The sequence below is a fragment of the Misgurnus anguillicaudatus genome, chromosome 17 (assembly GCF_027580225.2).
Source record: "Misgurnus anguillicaudatus chromosome 17, ASM2758022v2, whole genome shotgun sequence".
Taxonomy (NCBI): Eukaryota; Metazoa; Chordata; class Actinopteri; order Cypriniformes; family Cobitidae; genus Misgurnus; species Misgurnus anguillicaudatus.
Window position 1 is genome coordinate 20,330,719 of NC_073353.2, and position 22,421 is coordinate 20,353,139.

Here is a 22,421-nt window from a genome sequence, read left to right on the forward strand (position 1 = left end):
GTGATCCAACTCAATAAACTTAAGAAATGTTACAGAACTTTTATAAAGACAAACATTTGTTTTAGTTGTAAATATAAACACACATTGCTACACAGTAAGGGATCACAATCTACTCAATATTTAAAATAATATATATATTTTTTTAAATTGTAAATATATTTATTACATTTAAAATGTAATTATAATGCCTCCAATTTTAAGCACAGATATGTAAGAGAATAATGACAGCATTTTTCACAATGTACTGTTTTTAAAATTAAGTCAGAGAGATGTTGGTTTTGCCGGTTGTTGATGAGTAACAGCTGTGAGTGATTACAACGCGCTTGCAGCCACGTGACAGAAAAATAAGTGAACATTGTCCCAATGTGAAGTGACCTAGGGTCCTTACCAGTGCCCGAACCTGTGTACACGATATACTGATTCACGACCTCGGGAGCTAGGGAACGAATTGAGACACACGGTAAGTCTTCATAATTTTTGGTGTATGCCATTTTTGGCTTTTTGCGTACGTAGACTTCTAGTAAGGATCCTACGCACAGTTTTATACATGAGGCCCCTCGGCCCGTATCCCTAAAGAATCTTAATGCAAAAAGTAGCTCCTAGTGACGCAATTCTAAGAAAATTCTTAGAAATGTGGGCGTTTACTCTTAGAATTAAAGAAAAATCCTAGTAAATAAAGTAATTCAGAAAGCATCTTAACCTTAAAAGAGGTCTTAAGGTCAAACTTGTTAGGAGCACGGATGAGGACTTTTAAGAGGTTTAAGAGTTTTTTTAGCAACCAGAAAAATGGACAAAACACGAAGAGGGAGACAAAAAAATGTTGCACACAATGAATGACAGTAAGTTAACATCCAACACATTAGATCGTGCAGGAATCATGTTTGTGACCGATCTTATTAGAGAAATAATTATATAATATAGCGCCTAAAAAATAAAAGTAATTGTAGACATTACAAATAAAAATAAAAGTTTCTGTAGAAATTACAGTATTACTGGGTATTACTGGCAACTAGCTGCCAGTAACTTACTGTAGATTTTACATTTATGTTATTTACTGGCAACATTTTGTTCAAAGTTAAATGAACATGAAACATTTTTAGATCTTCCACAGTAAGTTACTGGCAACCAGCTGCAAAATAACAGCAAATTTTTTACAGTTTAAAAAATAATGTGGCCTATAGTTAATAACAAAAACAATCAAGAAGTAGTTTAGATTAAAATGTAGTTTATTTATGTCAAATCATACAGAATCGACAGCATCAGAATTCATTTGTGTTTATCAGTAAATAACTTGAAAACAAACCTTCCACCAAGCTGACAATATACTAAACCAAAATACAACCCTTTTTCACTTAACTGTAGTTAACTGTTAAAGATAATCTTGTTACAAGCATTGATTTTATTTTTCTACCACATTACCCATATTCAAATAAATATAAAACTATATAATAAAAATATCTACAGCTGTAAAGCATTAAATGGAATAATGTAAGAGCAGCACACATCCAGGTTTAAGAATTAACCAATGTTAATTATCATTGCTCATCTGGTATTAAGTGATTTAGAGAAATGAGTCCAAAGATCTGTTTTCTTCATTTATATACCTCAATGATCTTAGTTACATTTGTGCTTTGAATTCCAAGTCAAACATTTGCCCTGACTGATTACAAAATGCCATGCACATCTGAAGCTACACAGAGCTTGATTTTTTTTCACATATGATCAGATATTCAGGAAGAGCTTGTTGACCACTGAAAATGACATGAATGTCTGACAAGCCAGTCACGCTATCATAACGATCCAGAGGGTCACGACCTATGACAGGGGGCAAAATAAAATCTGGAGAGCCAGCTGCCGAATTCCCAGTGAGAACTTGGGCCTGAATGATGTAGATGTATTCTTCCTTCAGTCCGTTCCTCCACAGCTTCAACGCGCTGTCCAGTTTACTGCTGAAGTATATACCACTGCCATACTTTTGCTCTGCGAACAAAAACATGTAACCTCATGCCAACCTTGGGGAGACATCATCTGTACCTTACATACAAATATTAAACTCAAAGCTCTCTTTAACAAGTAAAGCCATACAAAATCTTACTTCTAAAAACTCCATTTTATTCACTCACTGAACGACAATGCCAATAAAATACATATACGGTACAGCTGTCCTACCTGCAGGTGGGGCAAAATCTTTCTGAAAGCCAACTCTGCAGATAAGATCACAGAACTGAGCTGACACACACTGGTACAGAGTCTTTGGTTTATCTTTCACTCGCTTGCTGTTCAGCTCAAAAATCTGCTGCAGGGCTGTGTTCTCTATTTTCTCCACCTGTAACAAGTGCAACCACATTCCATTAGAAGCTATTATTAAAACAAACTTCCTCATTATGACATTCTCATAATCTAGTTTATTTTCTGTAAGTAAAAATCTGAGAATTAAAAAGTGTCATTTTGGTTTATTTTCAAATCTGTGTGGTGTGGGAATGTGAATTTATTTTTGCTCATCTACTCACCCTGATGATATTGAGCCCACTCGCTTTCGCTTTTCTTTCCATCTCGAAATAATCTTTCCTCTCTACCGGAGTTCTCACATAAAATGAATTGTTGGGTAGATTAATAGGGTTATAATTCATAAACAGTCCTGTGGTGTAGAGAAAAAGGAAAACAATTAGATCATCAAATTGTAAATTTGAAATATAACAAACTTGATGTCATAATAAGAAAACTATTTACATTTTCAACATAATTACAATTATAGTAATACAAACATACGTCTCCTTTCCACGCTGCTTTTGTTCCCAAAGTTGTCAATCGAAAACATGTCCTTCAGGTTGACTTTGATATTGCATTCGTGCAACTCAATTTCTTTGTTTCGAGCCAGATAAGCTTTCTCCAAAACTGCACTGATTTCAGAAGGCAATACCACATCTTTACACTGCCAGCGAACTACAGAATAAAGAAGGTCACTCTCTTCATCTTTTGCAAAGTCCTTCTGGGCCTGACAAAGCATGGATTCCACCTCAAGAGCCGCACAACTGACAGATGTAGATTCTCCAGTGATGGATACACCACCATGACCATTTCTGAAGAACAGTGCAATATACACACCAAACATGGTTTGGAGAGAGCGCAATGTTTCATGGTCTTTTTGACCTAGATAAATTACGAAGTTATTCGTTACTGTTATCGTGCCATGTCTTGGGTACAGCATATTCATTGTCCATGCTTTAGCCTCTCTCACAGCTTCATTGGAGACACAGCTAATCTCAAGAGTTGGTGTTTCATTTCTTGTGGGTGCTTTGGTGACCACAGCTGAACCTAAAAACATAAAATCCAGTTAGAGAACTTTCAGATTGACTGATCAATGTTTTAAACAATAAAAGGTAAGTGATATCTGAATTACTTCTCAGCAATTGAGAAAAATGTTACAATGAAGAGTATTTGTAATCGGAGCAGAGTTGTACAAGTGATATTTAACGGTTGCACCAAATATAAGCAATGCCATATAACTTGCTCACTTTTCATCATATCGTTGGATAATTCTGAGAACTTTGTCCCTCCTTTCATGGAATTCAGCTTGTTTTCGAAAGCCTAAACAATACACAAATCAAAAGTGTAAGTGCAAACTGTTTTACCAACTGTGTTGCACTTTAAAATAGTTTTTAACTATTTATGTAGTACTACACAATATGGATTGTGACATTCATTATAATGAACATAAAATATTATCTGTCTCGTAACACATTACCCTCATCATTTCATTGTCCTTAGGATACACAACAAAGTATATCTCCAGATTCTTGCTTGGGTTTTGTTTAGCAAAGTTTTCCACAGCATCCATCATGATTTGGGCAACATCATGTTTGGGAAAACCAAGATTACCAGTCCCAATAGCTGGAAAGGCAATAGACTTGTATGCAAATACAGCGTCACACAAGCACTCAAACATCACCCTGTACAAAATCTATAGGCAAAGGAACACAGGTCGGTCAGTTGACAGTTACTGTACAGGCATAATGATGTGCCGAAATTTAAACTACCTTTGCGGCTCCGGGCTCAGCCCAAGATGGGCATATAGTGTGAAAAACTGCTGCACAATTCAGTTTATATCCCTTTGTTTTGTAAACGTTATGATCCGTGCCAACATTTTTTATATTTCTTCTCAGCTCATCTTGAATTTGTCTGCCAGCTTTGCCCACAATAGCTTTTGAGATCTCCCCCATGTATAAATTAAAGGTTCTTGCAATTGTATTCACGATTACATCAACCTGGAGAATAAAGCAAAGTGACAAGATTGAGCCAACAAAGAGAATATCACTATCATCATCTTTTAACTAAACGGCATTTTACAAGTTTCATTTGTTTTAGAATTCTGTTTAACAATTTTCATATGTAACATACCCTCTTAAAATGAGTGGAAAGGTGAATAGGAGTAGTTTTCAGTAATAAAAGACCTTCACATATCCTAATAAATATCTCTCAGCTTTACCTTTTGCTCCTCCTCAATATGCCCCTTTTTGAGGTGCAGTGTTATGTTTCCAAGCTGCAAACTGTTGCCTGAAGAGGATGGCATGCTCTGGTTTCCTCCTTTCACAGCTCCACTGTATGAGCCAGTGATGGTGGGCATCCCCAGGAACTGAATACAGGCTCTTTCCATTTCTTTGACTGTGGGCTCATCATTATTGACAAGATTAATTTCTACATTCCTGCCTTTAAACGCATTATATTCATCATACTGCTGTATAGTATTTACAATGATGTCTGCACAGAGATTTCTGGGGAAATGGAAAAGGCCAGAACTCAAAGCAGGAATTGCAACAGATGAAAACTTTTCCCTTTCAACTGTTTGCAGGATGTTCCTAATAGTGTCACGTAAGACGGGCACAGCATTATCAACCTCCCGCTGGCTTGGGTTTGGAGACAGGCAGGGTCCAACAGCATGTATGATTCTTTTACATGGGAGATTTCCAGGAGGAGTGACCACAGCTGTACCAGCTGGAACTATTCCCTGTGCTTTTATTATCTGATCACTATAATGCTGGATCATTGGTCCCCCCGCTACACTCAGTGCTAATGCAAGACCCCCTCCATGATTTAAGTGCTCATTGGCTGCATTGACCACAGCGTCCACTTTATGACGTGTAAGATCATCTTTCCAGACTGAAACTTTCACTCCACCTCGCAGGTTTTTGTAATATCTCAATTCAGGAGCTAAGACTGCATTGCTTGCATTACCACCAAAGGAGTCAGAGTCATCCAGATTGTGTAAAATAGCTGTGCAGTCAAATTTAGTCTCAACAGCTTTGCAATAGGCACTTCTACACTTTCTCAAAATGGATGAATGTTCTGCAGTCAGTGGGATGAGTGCTTTGTCATTCATGGTTAGCGGTTTCCCTCAGGACATAAACCTATGATTTTTTGGGGCGAGAAAACAAATGAAATTTTAAAATGATGTGACTGCTGAACAGTCTTGATAAACGAAATTAATATGCAAAATATTACTAAAAATGTACAAAACCCACCAAAACAAGTTTATACCACATCATAATTTTCTTACAGTTTAGGCTGAGTAAGGGTAGACTTTATTAGTATTTTCTATCACAAGGTTCAAAGACAATTTTAAGCCTATAATGAGCTTATACAGTAATACGGAAGTACCTGAGAAATGTAAAAAACTAACGTTACTTTGAAATGAAAGGAACTAAGACACTACACAATTTACCTTGTCAGACAACAACACAATAGCAAATGAACACTCGCTAACGCTCTTCCCTGTTAACGGCTGTGTAAAATAATACTTCATCTTGGAAACGACAAACAAAACTTACCTTAGGTATTAACAAACTTTTGTAAAACGGAACAAACTGGGTTTTCTTGTTAAAAAGTGCTTTAAAGACGGTCGTCAAAAAATCGAAAGCGAAACGTGCACACGTCGCACTTAACGTAACGTTAAACCCAATGATTTACTTGAAACCTAGTTGACCTATTTCTATTTGTACAAACAATCACCCTTACTCTCAATTAATTTACTGCATATTTCTTAACGTAATGCGATGGTAACGTTTCGCAAAGATACGTATAAAGTCAATAAACGGCCGGGTTTTTCCCTAAGTTACCTTGAAACTACTTTTTGTGGAGGTCTGAGGAGTTCCGGTCCGCCTGTTGTTTGCAAACGGAATCAAAAGCGAAAGTTAAATAAAGTATAGGCTATACAGCTCAGGCAAACCGATCAGCCACAGAACAGTCGACATGGCCGACGAGTTTCCATACGTGCTCCTGGTAGAGGGCCAGTGGGACCCCAAACTGAAAAATAAAATAACTATCTATTTTCAAAGTAAGAATAAATCGGGCGGAGGAAACTGTGTGGTTGAACTTGATACCGAAGGACGAAAAGGAACTGTACGATTCAAAGACGAGGAAGGTAACGTGACTTAAAAATTTATCAAAACTCATTTCCTCACTGTAAACATACAGCTATACGTACAAAACTCATGATTTATAATAAAATACCATATATAAAACTCAAAATAGGAAGACAAGTTACTGTGGGTGGAGCCCAAGAAACGAAACTTAAATGTTTACGTACATAGAAAATAAAAAATGAGTAATAATAGGAACGTAATAAAAAATGTATAAGTATGTAACTTACACATCTAATGTGTATTTATGTTCGCAGCGAGACAGCGAGTACTACAGAAACAGACTCATGAACTGAAGATTGGTCAACAAACTGTGAAAATGACCGTCAGTCTTCCGCCCTCAGAGGTCTCAAATGTGAAAGTAAGTATAACATGATATAATGAGTAAAGTTGGAAAGTTAAATAATACTTCACTTGAGTTAAACGAAACTTTATTCCTTAGGAATCGACGTCTTTAGTCAACAATCCCCCAGCAGGTGAGTGCTTCCATTTGCTCCGTCGCCAGATTAAATGCACTGCTCTGCTGCCCTCTGCTGCTCAGACCTGCACACTTATCCCACAATACACTCTTTCCAACTCCAAAAATTACCTGCACTTACATATTTACCACATAGCACCAATCCTGCACACTGAGGCTTCTGACATTACCAAAAGGAAGGCAGACTCGTGTTCTGCGCTGCAGAATTCAACACTAGACCACAAAAAGCCGAAGCTTTTGGGTCAGTGTCATTTAAATATTTACCCTAAAACACACACATAGGATATACAAAGAGTTTTTCTCATACTATACATATGTATGCATGCGTATATTAGGACTTTTATTCATAGTGTGGTAATAATTTTTGCATGATGTACCTCTAAAGCAGAGGAAGTCAATCTTCTGAAGTAAAATCAATAAATGCAAATTCAAGCATGGCTGATACAAGCCCTGGTAAAAACGTTTCAAAGATAAATTTGTTTTACATTCAGGTGAATCGAAGAGTGAAGTTAATGAAGAGGTCGAGGGAACTGAGGAGGAAGAAGATGGAACCCGTAGACAAGCTGTAATTGAAAACATTCAAAACAGTAATCAAGAATTTTTGCAAATGTTGGTGGAAAATATACTAAAGGAAACACCTGCCAAGTCAAAAGACATAAATATTGAAGTAATACAAGAGAGCAATTGTGCAGTGGTGACCTTCTCCTGTAACAAGGGTAAGTTTTAAGTTTTGTGTTTATGTAAGGAATAAATGAAGAGTTTCTTTGCAAAAAGAGATAACCACCATTTTTTTAATTGTTCAGAAATCTCGGTTTTTTTTGGTTGTGCATTCCAATTAATTTCAATGCAACTGCAGTTGGTTTGTTTTGATTTAAACCTTCATAACTTAAAAAATACAGCTAAGTAGCACCATAAAACAAAATAATAACATGATAACATAATAATAAGCATGTTTTGACAAAAATGTAAAAAAAAATGGATTTATCTCGTTTTGCAACGAAACTCTTCAAATTATGATGAGCCATTGAATTATTCGAAAATAATGCACACCCATGTCGCGCCGTTACACCGCTGCTATGGATTATTATTATTTTTTAATAATTTAAAGGACTGGAGTCCTAATATTTAATTATTCCACAATTATACCACAGTTACCACAGACCACTGCTACTGTAGTCAGGGGCGTCGGACTGGGGGTAAAACCAGAACTGATTACCAGGGCCCCAAAGAAAGAGAGGGCCCTTGAAAGTCTGGAATATTTTATGGGGGTGGGGTACTGTATAGGGGCCCATCAGGACTGCCTATGCATAGGGCCCGAGATCTTGTGCAACGCCCCTGACTGTAGTACATTGCTCTGATGGTTATTTAAGCAATATCGCTTGAGTAGGAGTGTGATATAGATCTATATCATCATGGCTGTGATTAGGCCAGAGGCACGAGGCTGTAGGCAGAGTGTCGGAGGCAATCGCAGCCGTGATGATATAGAGCTTTATACAGCAGTTCTTTCTGGTTCTCGAATCTGATTGGCTAAGAGCTATGCGATATTGTGGTGATAACGCACTGTAACCGCTTCACCTTTCATATCATTCCGCCACCTAGTGAATGGAGGTCCTAAGCAGGCTCATCTCTGAATGGAAAAACACAGACGCCCCTGATCCATTACACATATGCGCAAGGTATACAGTAGGTGGCAGTAATACTCCCAAGGAGTGAGCAGCCATTAAACGAAAAGAAGAAGAAGCAGAAGCAGATGCCCTGTTTTGAATCACTCTCCGTGTGTCTCATTATTTTACTAGCTCATAAATCAGTCTGTGAATCCCCAATCGGAAGTTGTTATTCCGTCAAAGATCAGCGCTCTTGGATATTACGTTAAAGTTAATGGGAGAAATGTCTTGTCACATCGTGTGGACGATTAACACTTGGAAAGAGGAATATAAACACTCGTTTTTTTCAGGACCTATTATCTCTTATCAGAACGCGAAAACACCGTGGAACTGCAGGTAAGCACCGCAGCTTTTAATGTGGACATTGATCTTTTACTTTATCGTGACGTGACTATTAAAACATGTTATGAGATATCGCCACTGGTATATTTATAAGCAGCATGCAAAAACATCTCTCTGACACTTATAAAAACCGTTTTATATAGTACTGACAAGAACAAAGTTTAATCATAATAATCAAGTGCTCGTATCGCGTTAAGAATAAAGGAGAAAGCAATAGTAACGTTATACAAGTATAGTTTTATTAACTTTTACCTCGTGTCAAAACAATAACAACACAAAAGACACTAAATATGAATAAAAAAACAAGTCATAGTTTGATCATGACACCAAATACTGCTGATTTGATCTCATTTTGACGATCATAAACAAACAAGGCCAACATGAGAGCCAGGGTATATCTGTCAGAGATGTAGCCCAGAGAGGGCGGTGGTCAGCGGGGCGAGTGAACACTGACGTCCGCTCATGCTTTGGTTCTCATTCGTACTGAATCTCACCAAGCAAACGTTCAAACAGGCGCTATCTTTAATAATCGACTGCAGATTTAAATATAATACATATACATTCTCGACTGAACTAATCTTAAAACTACACTTTGTGACCAAGAAACGGTAATATAAAGTAACGGCTTTTCCGTCCATTGAGTTGTTATGAGCTTCAAAGCAGCCGAAAGTGTTTCCTGTCATTCTGGCCGCCCTCAAATCCGTGGCGGAAGAAGTAGTTCTCAAACAAAGAGGCTTTTAAAATAACTCCGTTGTTGTTTTCTGGTTTTCGTTTTTCAAACGTGTGCCGTCGAACTGTTGTATAAAAGCAATATCGCTCTCGGAGTCGTGTGATATAGCTCTATATCATCACGGCTGTGATTAGGCCAGAGGCACGAGGCCTATTTTTTGCGAACTGCGCGTCTGTCTTGACACCTCTCTGTTCCTTCATTGCTCTCCAGCGATGAAATGTTTCTCCAATAATGAAAAAGTCTTTCTTTTACGTCCTCGTTCGGGTTTCTTCTCTTCCATGGTGCAAATTCGAGGAGGAAAGCAAGAGCGACAATGAAAACAAACCGAAACTAAAGACGGAATTTCATGCGCTATAGGCATGCGTCACTCGTGTAAAGTTACTGGATTGGCACGTCTCTCACAAGGAACGTAATGGCAGTGATTGACAAGCCAGAGGGCCAATCGTTGACGCGATGATTGCTTCAACGATTGGCTGATGTTTTAAAGGCCCTACCTTATGCACAGATTACATATATTAATATTATTACTTTCAGTGCACCTAATAGTCTTTTATCATTTAGTAAAGACAGTTTTAAGTAATATTGCAAAAATGTATTAAACAAACATCCTCTTTTCCACCTTTAAGGAGAGAGATCGCTTCAGAGAAAATGATTGTTTTCATAGCTTTATTCCAAGTGTATGTTACGCATCCACACGATGTGACATCATTGCACTTAAGTTTACATCCAAGGGCGCTGATCTTCAACAGGATAATCACTTTTGATTTGGATTCACAGACTGATTTATGAGCTAGGGAACTTATTGAGACACATGGAGAGTGTTTAAAAACAGCGCGTCTGTGTGTGTCCGTGGAGCTTTTACAGTCAGAGATGAGCGAATGACTCACGCGCATTTAAAGAAGCCCCGGTATGATACAACCGGTGAAGCGGTTAATGTTATGTTATCAGTGAAATATCGCACGCCTCTTAGCCAATCAGATTTGAGAACCAGAGAACTGTTGAATAATTTAAGATATTTGACTGGTTAGGTGTGTATTTATCGAAAAATGAATACCCGTGGAACATTTCTGAAAAAAGAACTAAACAGCCCCGTGGTATAGATGGTTTCATCGGACGCACGTGATACACGTCTGGATCCCAACCTTAATTCCGGTTTCGTTTTTTTAATGGTCTAACTAGTTGCTAAACTGATCTCTTGAACAAATGCCTCGTCAAAAATAACAAATGTTTTGGTTTCCTATGTAATCTATGTGTTGTTGTTTTGCTTGTTATATAAATAAACTACGTTTAAAGTACTGTTGTTATTTATTATTAGCGGAGTTTACCGGAAGTTACTGCGGGCCGCGACAGCCGCTTGTTTATGTTGTTACTGCTGAAACCGTCTATAAATACTACTACTGTGCTGTTGATTCTGCTTTCTAGATCTTCATTGAGAATACACCCAAAATCAAAATGTCTGAAGGTCTGATTGTGATTCCTCATGTTGGTGTCAAATTTTGTTCCATAGATACAGAAAACTTCATTTTGTCTGCCTCATGCTATTCATTAATTAAGAAGAAACAAATGAGAGTCCGAATACTTGAGACGACATTAAAAGTGAAAGCTGAAGCTTTACCTGTCGATATAACCTCTGATTACCTCGGGCTGTATTTCGATAAATTTGGGGACATAGAAGACAACATGGTGATATCTGAAAAGGAACATTCAGCAATAATCACTTTTAAAGATCCCGCAGGTAAATAAACAAAGCTACATTTGAGTTATTTTATTTCAATTTGTTTTCTACAAAGACATAAAATACAAAACTTTTCCATTTTTCAGTTTTTCACACAGTTATAAAAAGCCAGCATGTAATGAAAAAGCAGCCATTTAGAGTACTGCCATACTATGAATCTTTACAGACAGCTCTTTATGGTAAAAACAGACCCTCTCTGACACTTCCAGAGGCTCTTACTGAAAACGTAGATCCGACTATATGGCGTCACTTAAACAAGAACAAAAAATCCCTGGATTTGATCAACAAAGCTATGTCCACGTCTTTTTGCAAATTGGATTTTGGCTCCCAAGCTGTGAAAATCACTCCTTTGCCTTCCCTACTTCAGCAAGGGGGGCAAACAAGAAAACTCATCCAGTCCTGGAGAGAAGATACCTCCTCCTTGTTCTCAGAGTCAATGTCTCGGTTCAAATCTTTTGAGCTGCTTGTTCAGAAGGATGCATGGAGTGAAATAGAACCTGAAATTCAAGAAGCAGTAGCAGCGGTGCCGGTCACACTCGTTCCCAACATCGTCCAGGGAGCAATGGCTGTAGTTGGCTTAAAAGAAGATGTGAATAGGATCGAAAGCGATCTAAAAGAAATTGTTGAGAGAATCACCCAGAAGATTCAAAGGGAGAAGGGCAGTGAGACAGATAATATAGATATGCCTCCATCCATTTACCAGCTTATTGTCTGCCATGGTTTGAAGCAGCAAATCCTTAACAAATTTCCAGAAATGGAGATCAATTACCATGAGAACAACAAAAAACTAGCTTTGTATGGCCTAAGAAATGAAGTGCTGGAAACTAAGAATGCAATACTGCAGGATGTTGTCAGTTTAATTCGTAGACCTGTGGAAGTACACCAATCTGTTTTAGATTTTCTTCGTAACAGTGACCTAGAGAAAATGACCAAATCTTTGTTTTTTACAAAAGGAATCGATGCATCATTAGAAGCTGATGGAGATAGAGTTTTGCTTATTGGCAAAACAGAGAGTGATATAAAGAATGGTCAGTTGCAACTAAAAACAGAGCTGGGACATCTGAGCTTTGATGTAGAAGATGCTGGTGTTTTGACAAGATTAGATTGGCAAGACCTTGTCTCTAATATTAAAAACAAAGAGTCAGGAGTTACAATACAGACGACTGTCAAACAAGTTCTCATTTCTGGCCTTGCACAAGTCATCCACGGTGTTGAAAAACAATTACGTGATTTTGTTATTGAAAACTCTAACATTGAGAAAACCCTAAAGGCTCACAAGACCGTGATCAAATTCATAAAGCAACACCGAACAAAAGACTGGTTTGAAGATGTGAAAGGGAAGGTCAATGTTCAGTTCAAAGATGACATCATTGTGATCGATGGGCCGAGACTTCACGTCAGTCAGTATGTGCCACTGTTTGAGAAGCTGCTTACATCAACTCACCACTGCGTCTTTAAAGTTGCTAAACCTGGAGCGAAGAAGTTTTTTAAAGAAAAAGAGTCAATGTGGGCTCCATTGGCCAAGAATGATATGGATTGTTTGGTGGAATTAGTAGACGAGGATAACCACCTTGCCCCAGTTAAACCAAAGATAAAATCAGTTTATGAATTTAAAACACCTGATGGAGTGGAGATCACAGTAAACAAAGCAGACATGTGTTCATTTAAAGTGGATGCTATAGTGTGTGGAAGCAATGAAGCTCTTCTCCTGGACGGAGGATTAGCAAAGGCACTTTCTAATGCTGATGATAAACTTCAGGACGCCTGCGACGAGGTTGTCAAAGCGAAGAAGCTGACAATAAGTGATGCCATTGTCTTGGACGCAGGAGGACGCCTGCTATGCAAACACGTCATCTTTGCATTAGCACCACATTTTAATACTTCTAATTACCAGGATTCTGTAAGTCTTCTTGGGAAAACTGTCAGAAAGAGTTTGAATCTGGCTGAACAAGAAAACTGCCAATCAGTGGCAATCCCAGCCATTGGCTCTGGTGCGTTTGGCTTTCCTCCAAATCTTTGTGCAGAAACCATTGTGAAATCAATAAAAAAATTCTGTGATATTATTGGTGGGAACTTTGTTACGAAACAAATTCACCTAGTTGACAATAATGATACAACAGTTCAGGCTTTTCAAGCTGCTGTGCAAAAAATATATGGGGTCAGTGCAAGCAGCAACCCGCAGCAAGGTCAAAGCCAAGCAAGTTCTTCTCAAAGCCAAGCAAGTTCTTCTCAAAGCCAAGTCCACAGACCACTTGCAACCCCTCAAGGGTCATCTCCCAGTGTTCAAACAAAAGAAGGTTTAACCATCACTCTTAAGACATGTAATATTGAGGACACTACCGTAAGTTTACCATTTATTTTCTTTTAGAGATATGCTAATATTTTTTCACTTTTTGTCTAATGAGGACATAAGAACAGTATCTAAAAAATGTAGTAGTTCATGAAATTCAAGTTTTGTAACCGACATCTACACAGTATATGCTATAGTGTGGAATGCTTAACATCAGTGGCGGCTCGTGACTGCGCAACCGAGGGGCACAAATTCAAAATATGTGTTCAGAGTGTTGTGTGTTGCTTGTGTTTTCAAATAGCATCACATGTTTTGTCAGGGTGGGTGCCTGCTGCACACGCGTCGGGACTGTTTATGATAAAAGAGACCCTTACATTCACAAAATACACGCAAGACACTCCCTTAACAGCAAACTCTGATTACGCATGAGTTTATGCGAGTATACAGCAGATGCGGGTGTCTCTTTTGTCGTAGACACTTTGGACGCGTCTGCGGCGGGCACTTATTTTGACAAAACACGTCACAGATCACATATTTTGAAATTACGAACCACACACTACATACATGTGACGAACTTCGCATTGAGTGCCCTCGAAAAAGGAAGTCACCGGCCGCCACTGCTTAACATCCACTCTACATTGTATAAACAAATAGTAAGAATAAAAAATAGAAATCTGAAAATTCTATGATTTAGAAATCTTAGAAAAAAATTATAATTTTAATTAAGAGAATTAAATGAGAAAAGAATATGCATGCATGTGAGCATACATAGATGGCATATAATGAATATGAATATAAATGATGCAAATGGCAGAAGGAACAACTGTCTGAATAGGATACCCTTGCATTGCATTGTAACAGGTGCAGTTGTGTGGTATTGCAATAATACTTAAATATTTAATAAAATAAACTTATTTGTTTTGATGCAGATAAATATTATGTCAGAGTATAAAGACTCTACATTGTCAAATAAAATAGCTGTCATTTGGAGCAGTTCCCTTTCAAAAAGTACATCTTTGTAACTGAAGAGTTCATATCAGTACCTCAGAGGTACCAAATGTCTACAAATTTGTACCTACTGTAAATTGGACCTTTCATAGGGCACTGCCCCAGTGACAGCTAGGGATAACATTTCAAACAGTGTATTTCAAGATTTTATTATTGCTATTTAAAAGTAAAAGAGAAAAAAATATTTTTTCCCAAAAATGTTGGAGCGTATCTGATAACATCTTCATTTCTGATCGAGGCTGAACAAACAAATGTAATCTACCACTCTTTTGTGCAGATGGATGTTGTGGTGAACACTCTCAGCTCTGACCTGAATCTAGGTGTAGGAGCTGTTTCAAATGCTCTTCTGAAAGCAGCTGGTCCACAGCTACAGGTTTTGGTCAACCAGCAAGCCACGGCCCCTGTAAATATTGGAACGGTCATTGTAACAGCAGGTGCAAACCTTAAAAACAAACTGGTGTTTCATGCAGTTGCACCGCACTATAATCAGGGAACAGCCAATGAGCAGAAGGTATTTCTTTATGATTCATTATTAACTGACATTACTGTAATGTAATTAAAAAGATTAAATAATTCATATATTAATATGTTAGCCTTATAGGGATATCTATAAACTATTGTGCTGCAAATCATTGACAAAATTAAGACAATTTATCTGTACTTATTTATTCAGCACTTCATTAAATGTACTAAAATTAAAACTATTTTGTGATTAGTGCTTTAAAGGCTGATACTTCATAAAAAAAAATTTTCATTTTGAGCAGGTGCTGGAAAACATCATTGATGAATGTTTGAATCAGGCAGAGCAGCGCCAACAGAAATCCATTATATTCTCTGCTATCGGTACAGGAAATCTAGGATTTCCGAAAGATGTGGTGATCGGCTCAATGCTGGATTTAGCTCTTAAGTTCAGCAGTAAAAGGAGTACAAGGAATGTGCAGGTTGTAGCATTTGCTCTTCACCCCAAAGATGCACAAACCATTCAGGTACCTGCTGCATCTCAGCCATTCCAGCATCCCATGTTGTTCAGATTTATGATGCTTAAGTATTATATACATTTTACCTCAACAGTAACGTAAGTCCTTTTTCGACAGGTTTTCACGGATGAGTTCAACAAAAAGTTTGCAATCCAGACGGCCTCAGCCAATAACCCCACACAACAAACGATCCCAGGTGCAGATCCAGAGCTCGTGTTAAATGGCTTCACTGTTATTTGATATAGTGTATTTTTTCATGTCATTAAAACTCTCTCATGTTCAATTAGTTTAGTTATATTTTGTGATTAAATCACAGGCCCTTTCTCAAAGGTGACAACCGTATCTGGGGTTCACGAGACTACAGTGGGAGGAATAAAATTTCAGGTTTTAAGTGGTGATATCACAGCTGAAAAAACTGCTGTCATAGTGAACTCCAGCAATAAGGACTTTACACTGAAAGCAGGTACACTTTTAATGTATGAATCTATCTATCTATCTATCTATCTATCTATCTATCTATCTATCTATCTATCTATCTATCTATCTATCTATCTATCTATCTATCTATCTATCTATCTTCCCTGCTGATAGCAAGCAAGACCAGCATATGTTGTGTTTTGGTGCTGGTTTGCTAGTGAACATCAGCTAAACCAGCATCAGCAACAACATTAGCACCAACTAAACCAGCACCAAACCAGCATTAGCACCAGCATCCATACCAGCAAGACCAGCATATGTTGTGTTTTGGTGCTGGTATGCTGGTGACCACCAGCTAAACCAGCATCAAACCAGCATAATTTCCATGCTGGTCCATGCTGGGGTGATGCTGTTTTTTTCAGCAGGGTATCTATCTATATCTATCTATCTATCTATATATCTGATATAATATATAATACACAGAAATCACAAGTTTGTATCAAAGATGTCTGTTAAAGAGTGTAAAATCTGAAAGGCATTGTGTTATAAATATTATAAATAAAACATTGGACACAAACGTCTTAATGAAAGCAGATGTACATACCCTTTTTAAAGCTGGGATAAACTTAGCAACTAGCTTAGCGACTGGCTTAATGTTGTACCGTGACATCCAGCATTTCTTAAAAAACAAATATCTACTAAATCAATGTAAACAAGCACATCAAGTCATGATGATATGTGTGTGCTATCAGGGATGAGATTTATAAAACGTTTATGAAAATTTTATCTTGAACTGTCAAGGTGTGTCAAAGGCTATTTTGGATAAGGCTGGACCAAACGTAGAGGCTGAGTGTCAACAACTTGGTGAGAAACATTTATTTAACTTGGTGTATTGATAATCAAATAATCAATTGATACATTTAATCTGAAGTAAATAAATAAATGAATAATTATTTATTAATAAAACAAAAAAGTTTCATATGTTCTAAAGAATTTAGCACATTGCGTGGAAGAGGTGGTGTCTTACAACTCTTGACTATGTGGTTTTCCAGGATCCCAACCCAACAAAGGATACATAATGACACAAGCAGGGAATCTACAGTGTAAAAAGATCATCCACATTGCAGCACAGAGCAATGCTGTTCATATCGAAAAGATTGTTAAAAGGGCTCTGGAAAAGTGTGCAAAGGAAAGGTTCACCTCCATCTCATTCCCAGCTATTGGTACAGGTGAGGACAAATTCAACAGCAAAGCACACATATAAAGAAAAGAAACAGTTTATCATCTGCATGAGAGTATCATCTTGAAGGCATAAATGCATGAACATGACTATAAGTGTCATTTTCTTCTATTCTCTCTATTGAATAATTCTTAATCCAAAGTGATTTACAGCTACAGAGAATATACATGTACAGGAACATCTATACACTGTAAAAAGTTTGTCAACATTTCACTTAAAGTGAGAAAAAATGTGGGGAAAAAAAACGTTTAAAAGGGACATTCACAACACTTTTTTAAAGATGTAAAATAAATCTTTCGTGTCCACAGAGTATAGTGGGGAAAATAAGCATTTGACACATCAGCATTTTTATCAGCTAAAGTTAAAGGGGATTTCTAAGTGGGCTATTGACACAAAATTTCCACCAGATGTAGCCATCAAGTCAAATATTGAATTCATACAAAGAAATCAAAACATTTAAGTATACAAGTTGAGTCATAATAAATAAAGTGAAATGACACAGGGAATAAGTATTGAACACACTTTATTTAATACTTTGTAGAAAAGTCTTGTTGGTGAATACAGCTTATAGGCGCCTCTTGTATGGAGAGACCAGTCGTCTGCATTGCTCAGGAGTGATTCTGGCCCATTCTTCCACACAAATGGTCTTTAAATCTTGAAGGTTCCTTGTACCTGTTTTAAGAACATTGATCTTCAGTTCTCTCCATAGATTTTCAATGGGATTTTAAGGAATAGTCTACTCATTTTCAATATTAAAATATGTTATTACCTTAACTAAGAATTGTTGATACATCCCTTTATCATCTGTGTGCGTTCACGTAAGCGCTGGAGCGCGCTGCGACACTTCGATAGCATTTAGCTTAGCTCCATTCATTCAATGGTACCATTCAGAGATAAAGTTAGAAGTGACCAAACACATCAACGTTTTTCCTATTTAAGACGAGTAGTTATACTTGTATACATATATTTGTAAGTTTGGTGGTACAAAATAAAACGTAGCGCTTTTCTAAGCAGATTTAAAAGAGGAACTATATTTTATGGCGTAATAGCACTTTTGGGAGTACTCCCATTATGAGAGTGAGCAGGGGAGCGGACTTTTCAGGCGAGTCGAAGACAGGGATCTTACGTGGAGCTCCTGATCGTGGCCGGTTTATGTTGAAGTGATGCTCTTTTCATTTCCGGATAATGGCCCCCACAGTGCTCACAGGAACATTCAGCATTCTGGAAATGCACCTATAACCATTCCCCCAATCAACAATAAGATTACGAAGATCTTGAGAGAGTTATTTGCTTTTACCCATCATGAAGTCTTTCCTGGGTAATGAGAAGCCTTTATAGGCCATCGATTAGGACTAAAGCGCTGATAACATATAGTACTGATAGGGGACATGGTTTCTCTCTCAATACTGACAGATTTAAGTTGGTCATATGGGTTTCTATGCCATTTTGCACCTTGTTTTCTTCATGTGTTCAATACTTTTTCCCTGTGTTTTTTCACTTTATTTATTATGAGTTAACTTGTATACTTAAATGTTCTGATTTCTTTGTATGAATTCAATATTTGGCTTGATGGCTACATCTGGTGGAAATTTTGTCTCAAAATCCCCTTACTGATAAAAATGCTGATGTGTCAATACTTATTTTCCCCACTGTATGTGAAGTTTTAGCTCAAAATACCATATAGATAATTTATTATATCATGTTAAAATTGATACTTTGTAGATGTGAGCAAAATTAGTTTTTTTGGGGGGAGGGGGGGGGGTGCTTTTAAATGAAAATGAGGGAATCTCTGCACTAAATGGCAGTGCCGTGGTTGGATAGTGCAGATTAAGGGGCATTATTATCCCCTTCTGACATCACAGGGGGAGCCAAATTTCAATGAGCTATTTTTTCACATGCTTGCAGAGAATGGTTTACCAAACCAAGTTACTGGTTTGATCTTTTTAACATTTTCTGATGAAAAAAGTAAAAAAAAAACTGTAAATCTACTAACATTTACATGGAGAAATTTACATACTAGGTTAACACAATACCTTTACCATTTTAACATCACCTGTTTTGTATGTTGTCAAAAAAAGGGTATGAATTACAGTACAAGCATGTGACTTTCTTTCTTTTAGGACAAGGAGGGCTGTCTCCAGGTCAAGCAGCAGATGCCATGATGGATGCGGTTGTGAACATGGTCAGACAGAGTCCACAGTCTTCTCTCAAGTTGATCCGAATAGTCGTCTTCCAGGCACCCATGCTCATTGATTTCTACAAGAGCATGCAGAGTCGAGAATACACTATCAAACAACAAGACAGTACTTTGTACGCAAAAATCAAAAGTATGAATCTCACACATCTAATACATGTAACATTATTGAGCTAGTCATTGCTAAACCAGAATTGTAAGCTCACCCAAAACAACAAGATATCAACTGGCACCTGACTATTTCTAAGGATGTCTGTGTCCATTTTTGTGTTTTGCAGCATATGTTTCCAATGTTAAATCATATCTGACTGGATCCTGGGAGAAAGAAGTTAAGCAACATGGCGGCAAAGACTTTGTCATTGAAGGAATAAAAATTGTGCCAGCTTCTTTTTCTATCTGTGGCCCGACACCAGCAGCTGTAGACAGAACTAAGACGTTTCTAGAGGATATGATCACACCGGACCACGTATTCCAGAAAATCACTGACACTGCAATACTGTCCTTTTCAGACAAAGATCAACAGCAAATCCAGGACATGCAAAGCACTTTAGATGTATCTATAAAGCTAGAATACAAAGCAAAGAAAGGTTCAGATGATTCCTCAGGAGAAGCCACACTTATAGTTGAAGGTCTCAGTCGAGATGTGCTAATAGCCTCTCATGAAATCCAAGACATGCTGAAAAAAGCCAAAGAAGATGAGATACTGAAGAAAGACATTGGTCACACAAGTGAGCTTGTAGACTGGCAATATGAACAAGCAGGGCAGTATAAGAGTTTTGATCCGCATGTAAACTTTGAGTTGGAAAAGGCCCTTAGTGGGGGAGATACAGACATTAAAATCTCCATCCAAGGCCAAGATTACAAGGTCAAAATGCCTGAGGGTCCTGCTGTGAGCACCACTGGTGGCAATCAGATGAACATCAGACGCATTGACAAACTGAAAGGTATTAGGATCATTAATTCACAGAAAAATAATTTACTTCATACTTCATATTACACCATAAGCAACAATGGTATAAAAACGTCAGATTGAAGATTTTATCTTTCTTTCTATTAGCAACTGAAAGCATTCCACAGCATTGGAGTCCCATGAATAATACAGACTTGTTCAAAAGATTCATATTGCAGACAACAGATCCTGAATACAATGATGTACTGACCCGCTTTAGAGCCACTTGTCCTAATAACAACGTTTTGAAGGTGTGTACCATTAAATTGTTTTTGTCATATTAGTCTACATATTTTAACTACAATATCAAACTCTCCTAAAATATTATTTCTCGTGTTTTCCAAGCAAGTTAATATTTGTGCTTATAACACCTGATTATACATTGTTTTTCTTTCCAAGATGTGTGTACAGTAAATAAATCAAACATTATTTAACTCTGCAGTGCTACATACAGTAATATGTAGTGCAATAGTATATACTGTACATGTCCAAGTAACATGACATAAATGTAAACAAAAAAAGAACAAATGACAAGCACAGGAAAAGGACACAGCTCACGGTGACGTCAAACATTTAACTTGTATTTTTCAATCATAGATTGAACGAATCCAGAATCCTGGCATGTGGAAGAACTACCAGAATAACAAAAGTGTCATGGAGGTAAAGAATGGTCATCAAAACAATGAGAAAAGACTGTTTCATGGAACCAGTGAACAGACCATAAATCACATCAATAAGAGTGGATTTAATCGCAGCTATGCAGGAAAAAATGGTAAAGGCCATTTATTTCAACCACAACATTATACATATTTAAATTTTTGAAAGCACATTTCAGCTTTCCTTATTATTCTAGATTTTAGGTATGTGGTAAATATTTATTGATTCAAAATTTTTGTGTCGCCTCCTTTTAGCTGCAGCATTTGGAAATGGGACTTACTTTGCTCTTAATGCGAGCTATTCTGCTAACAACACATACTCAGTGCCTAATGCTCAGGGACAAAAGCACATGTACCTCTGCAGAGTTCTTACAGGAGACTACACCAGAGGGAGTTCAGGGATGATTGTCCCTCCTGCAAAAAACACCACAACTGCTGATCTGTACGATACAGTTGTGGATAACCCTGCTGCTCCGAGCATTTTTGTGGTATTTCGTGATGATAATGCTTACCCAGAGTATTTAATAACATTTACTTAGTCACTGAAGATTAATGATGTTGCACAGTAAATCTAAGGGCTTGAACATATTAAATAAATTAGGTAAAATATTTGAAACGTTTCTGTAGGCTTTCATAATATTTATCTATTTGTCATTCTGTCTGTGTGAAATCCAGGCTAAAGTCTCATGATCTAAATATGAGATTAGGAGCATCAAGTTTGGTTTCTAGCATTAATTTCACATTTGACATATTATATAGATAGAAGATATCAAGGTTATATTTTCTTGAATGTTCTTTACATTATGTGTAATGATTTTACAATCACACACACACAAAAAACAATTTAGCTGGGTCACATTTAGACCTGTACCTATACTTTTGAAGGCTTTAAATTATTAATGTTCGAAAATGAATAAATGGTTAATAGCAGTGGTCATCTTTGTACCATCTAGACCAGCACTGCACATTTTGATTGTCTCCTCTTTTTATCATATTTGGGTTGTAATAGATTGTCAAAATTCCTGGTGTGACTGTTTAACGTTACCAAACTGTGACATGCTCACTAAATATGCACAAGACAAGCTGCATTTGGATACACTGAAAACAACTGCACTTCAAATAAAGATATATACACCTTTAAATGTTTTATTGTCATTTCTTGTAACACCCTTGTCTACAGTATACTGTACATATACACAGAAAAAATACTTTTAGCATCCAGACAAGAAATAATGATTACTATTTAATATTATTTAAGTCAAATTGGATTTAGCCCATGTATTTGGAGTAACAAAAAGCTGTACTTTAGGGCAGGATCTAATTAA

The 22,421-nt window shown here is 37.3% G+C and overlaps 2 protein-coding genes across 6 annotated transcripts; one reads left to right on the forward strand and one right to left on the reverse strand.

Moving 5' to 3' along the window:
* Positions 1-1,208: 1,208 nt before the first annotated feature.
* parp9 (poly(ADP-ribose) polymerase family member 9) lies at positions 1,209-6,963 on the reverse strand. 4 transcript variants are annotated; one of them, XM_073855145.1, is made up of 9 exons: positions 6,831-6,963; positions 4,487-5,405; positions 4,038-4,265; positions 3,746-3,961; positions 3,516-3,588; positions 2,770-3,315; positions 2,511-2,638; positions 2,170-2,326; positions 1,209-1,980 (listed from the first exon to the last, which is right to left on the reverse strand). In XM_073855145.1, exons 2-9 carry the CDS (start codon positions 5,375-5,377, stop codon positions 1,691-1,693), a joined length of 2,529 nt encoding a protein of 842 aa, XP_073711246.1. In that variant the 5' UTR covers positions 5,378-5,405; positions 6,831-6,963; the 3' UTR covers positions 1,209-1,690. The 4 variants fall into 4 exon arrangements, with proteins under 4 accessions (XP_073711246.1, XP_073711247.1, XP_073711245.1 ...); XM_073855146.1 differs by lacking the exon at positions 6,831-6,963 and adding an exon at positions 6,647-6,786; XM_073855144.1 differs by lacking the exon at positions 6,831-6,963 and adding an exon at positions 6,114-6,251.
* On the forward strand, positions 6,247-22,238 carry parp14rs1 (poly(ADP-ribose) polymerase family member 14-related sequence 1). 2 transcript variants are annotated; one of them, XM_073855141.1, is made up of 18 exons: positions 6,247-6,418; positions 6,674-6,777; positions 6,859-6,892; positions 7,031-7,135; positions 7,386-7,610; positions 11,138-11,365; positions 11,452-13,706; positions 14,941-15,174; positions 15,428-15,649; positions 15,758-15,836; positions 15,957-16,103; positions 16,859-16,921; positions 17,110-17,286; positions 19,418-19,624; positions 19,770-20,435; positions 20,549-20,691; positions 21,038-21,212; positions 21,352-22,238. In XM_073855141.1, the coding sequence occupies exons 1-18, from the start codon at positions 6,247-6,249 to the stop codon at positions 21,633-21,635; spliced, it is 5,520 nt and encodes a 1,839-aa protein (XP_073711242.1). In that variant the 3' UTR covers positions 21,636-22,238. The 2 variants fall into 2 exon arrangements, with proteins under 2 accessions (XP_073711242.1, XP_073711243.1); XM_073855142.1 differs by lacking the exon at positions 7,031-7,135.
* Positions 22,239-22,421: the final 183 nt, after the last annotated feature.

Bases quoted from the DNA above. Each gene is read 5' to 3' on its own strand.
- parp9 (XM_073855145.1), bottom strand. From the start codon at position 5,377: ATGAATGACAAAGCACTCATCCCACTGACTGCAGAACATTCATCCATT. The intron at 4,266-4,486 runs GTAAAGCTGAGA...TTTATTCTCCAG, and splicing joins ATATTGAGGAGGAGCAAAAG to GTTGATGTAATCGTGAATAC. The intron at 3,962-4,037 runs GTAGTTTAAATT...CTTTGCCTATAG, and splicing joins CTGAGCCCGGAGCCGCAAAG to ATTTTGTACAGGGTGATGTT.
- parp14rs1 (XM_073855141.1), top strand. From the start codon at position 6,247: ATGGCCGACGAGTTTCCATACGTGCTCCTGGTAGAGGGCCAGTGGGAC. The intron at 6,419-6,673 runs GTAACGTGACTT...TTATGTTCGCAG, and splicing joins ACGATTCAAAGACGAGGAAG to CGAGACAGCGAGTACTACAG. The intron at 16,104-16,858 runs GTACACTTTTAA...TGAACTGTCAAG, and splicing joins GGACTTTACACTGAAAGCAG to GTGTGTCAAAGGCTATTTTG.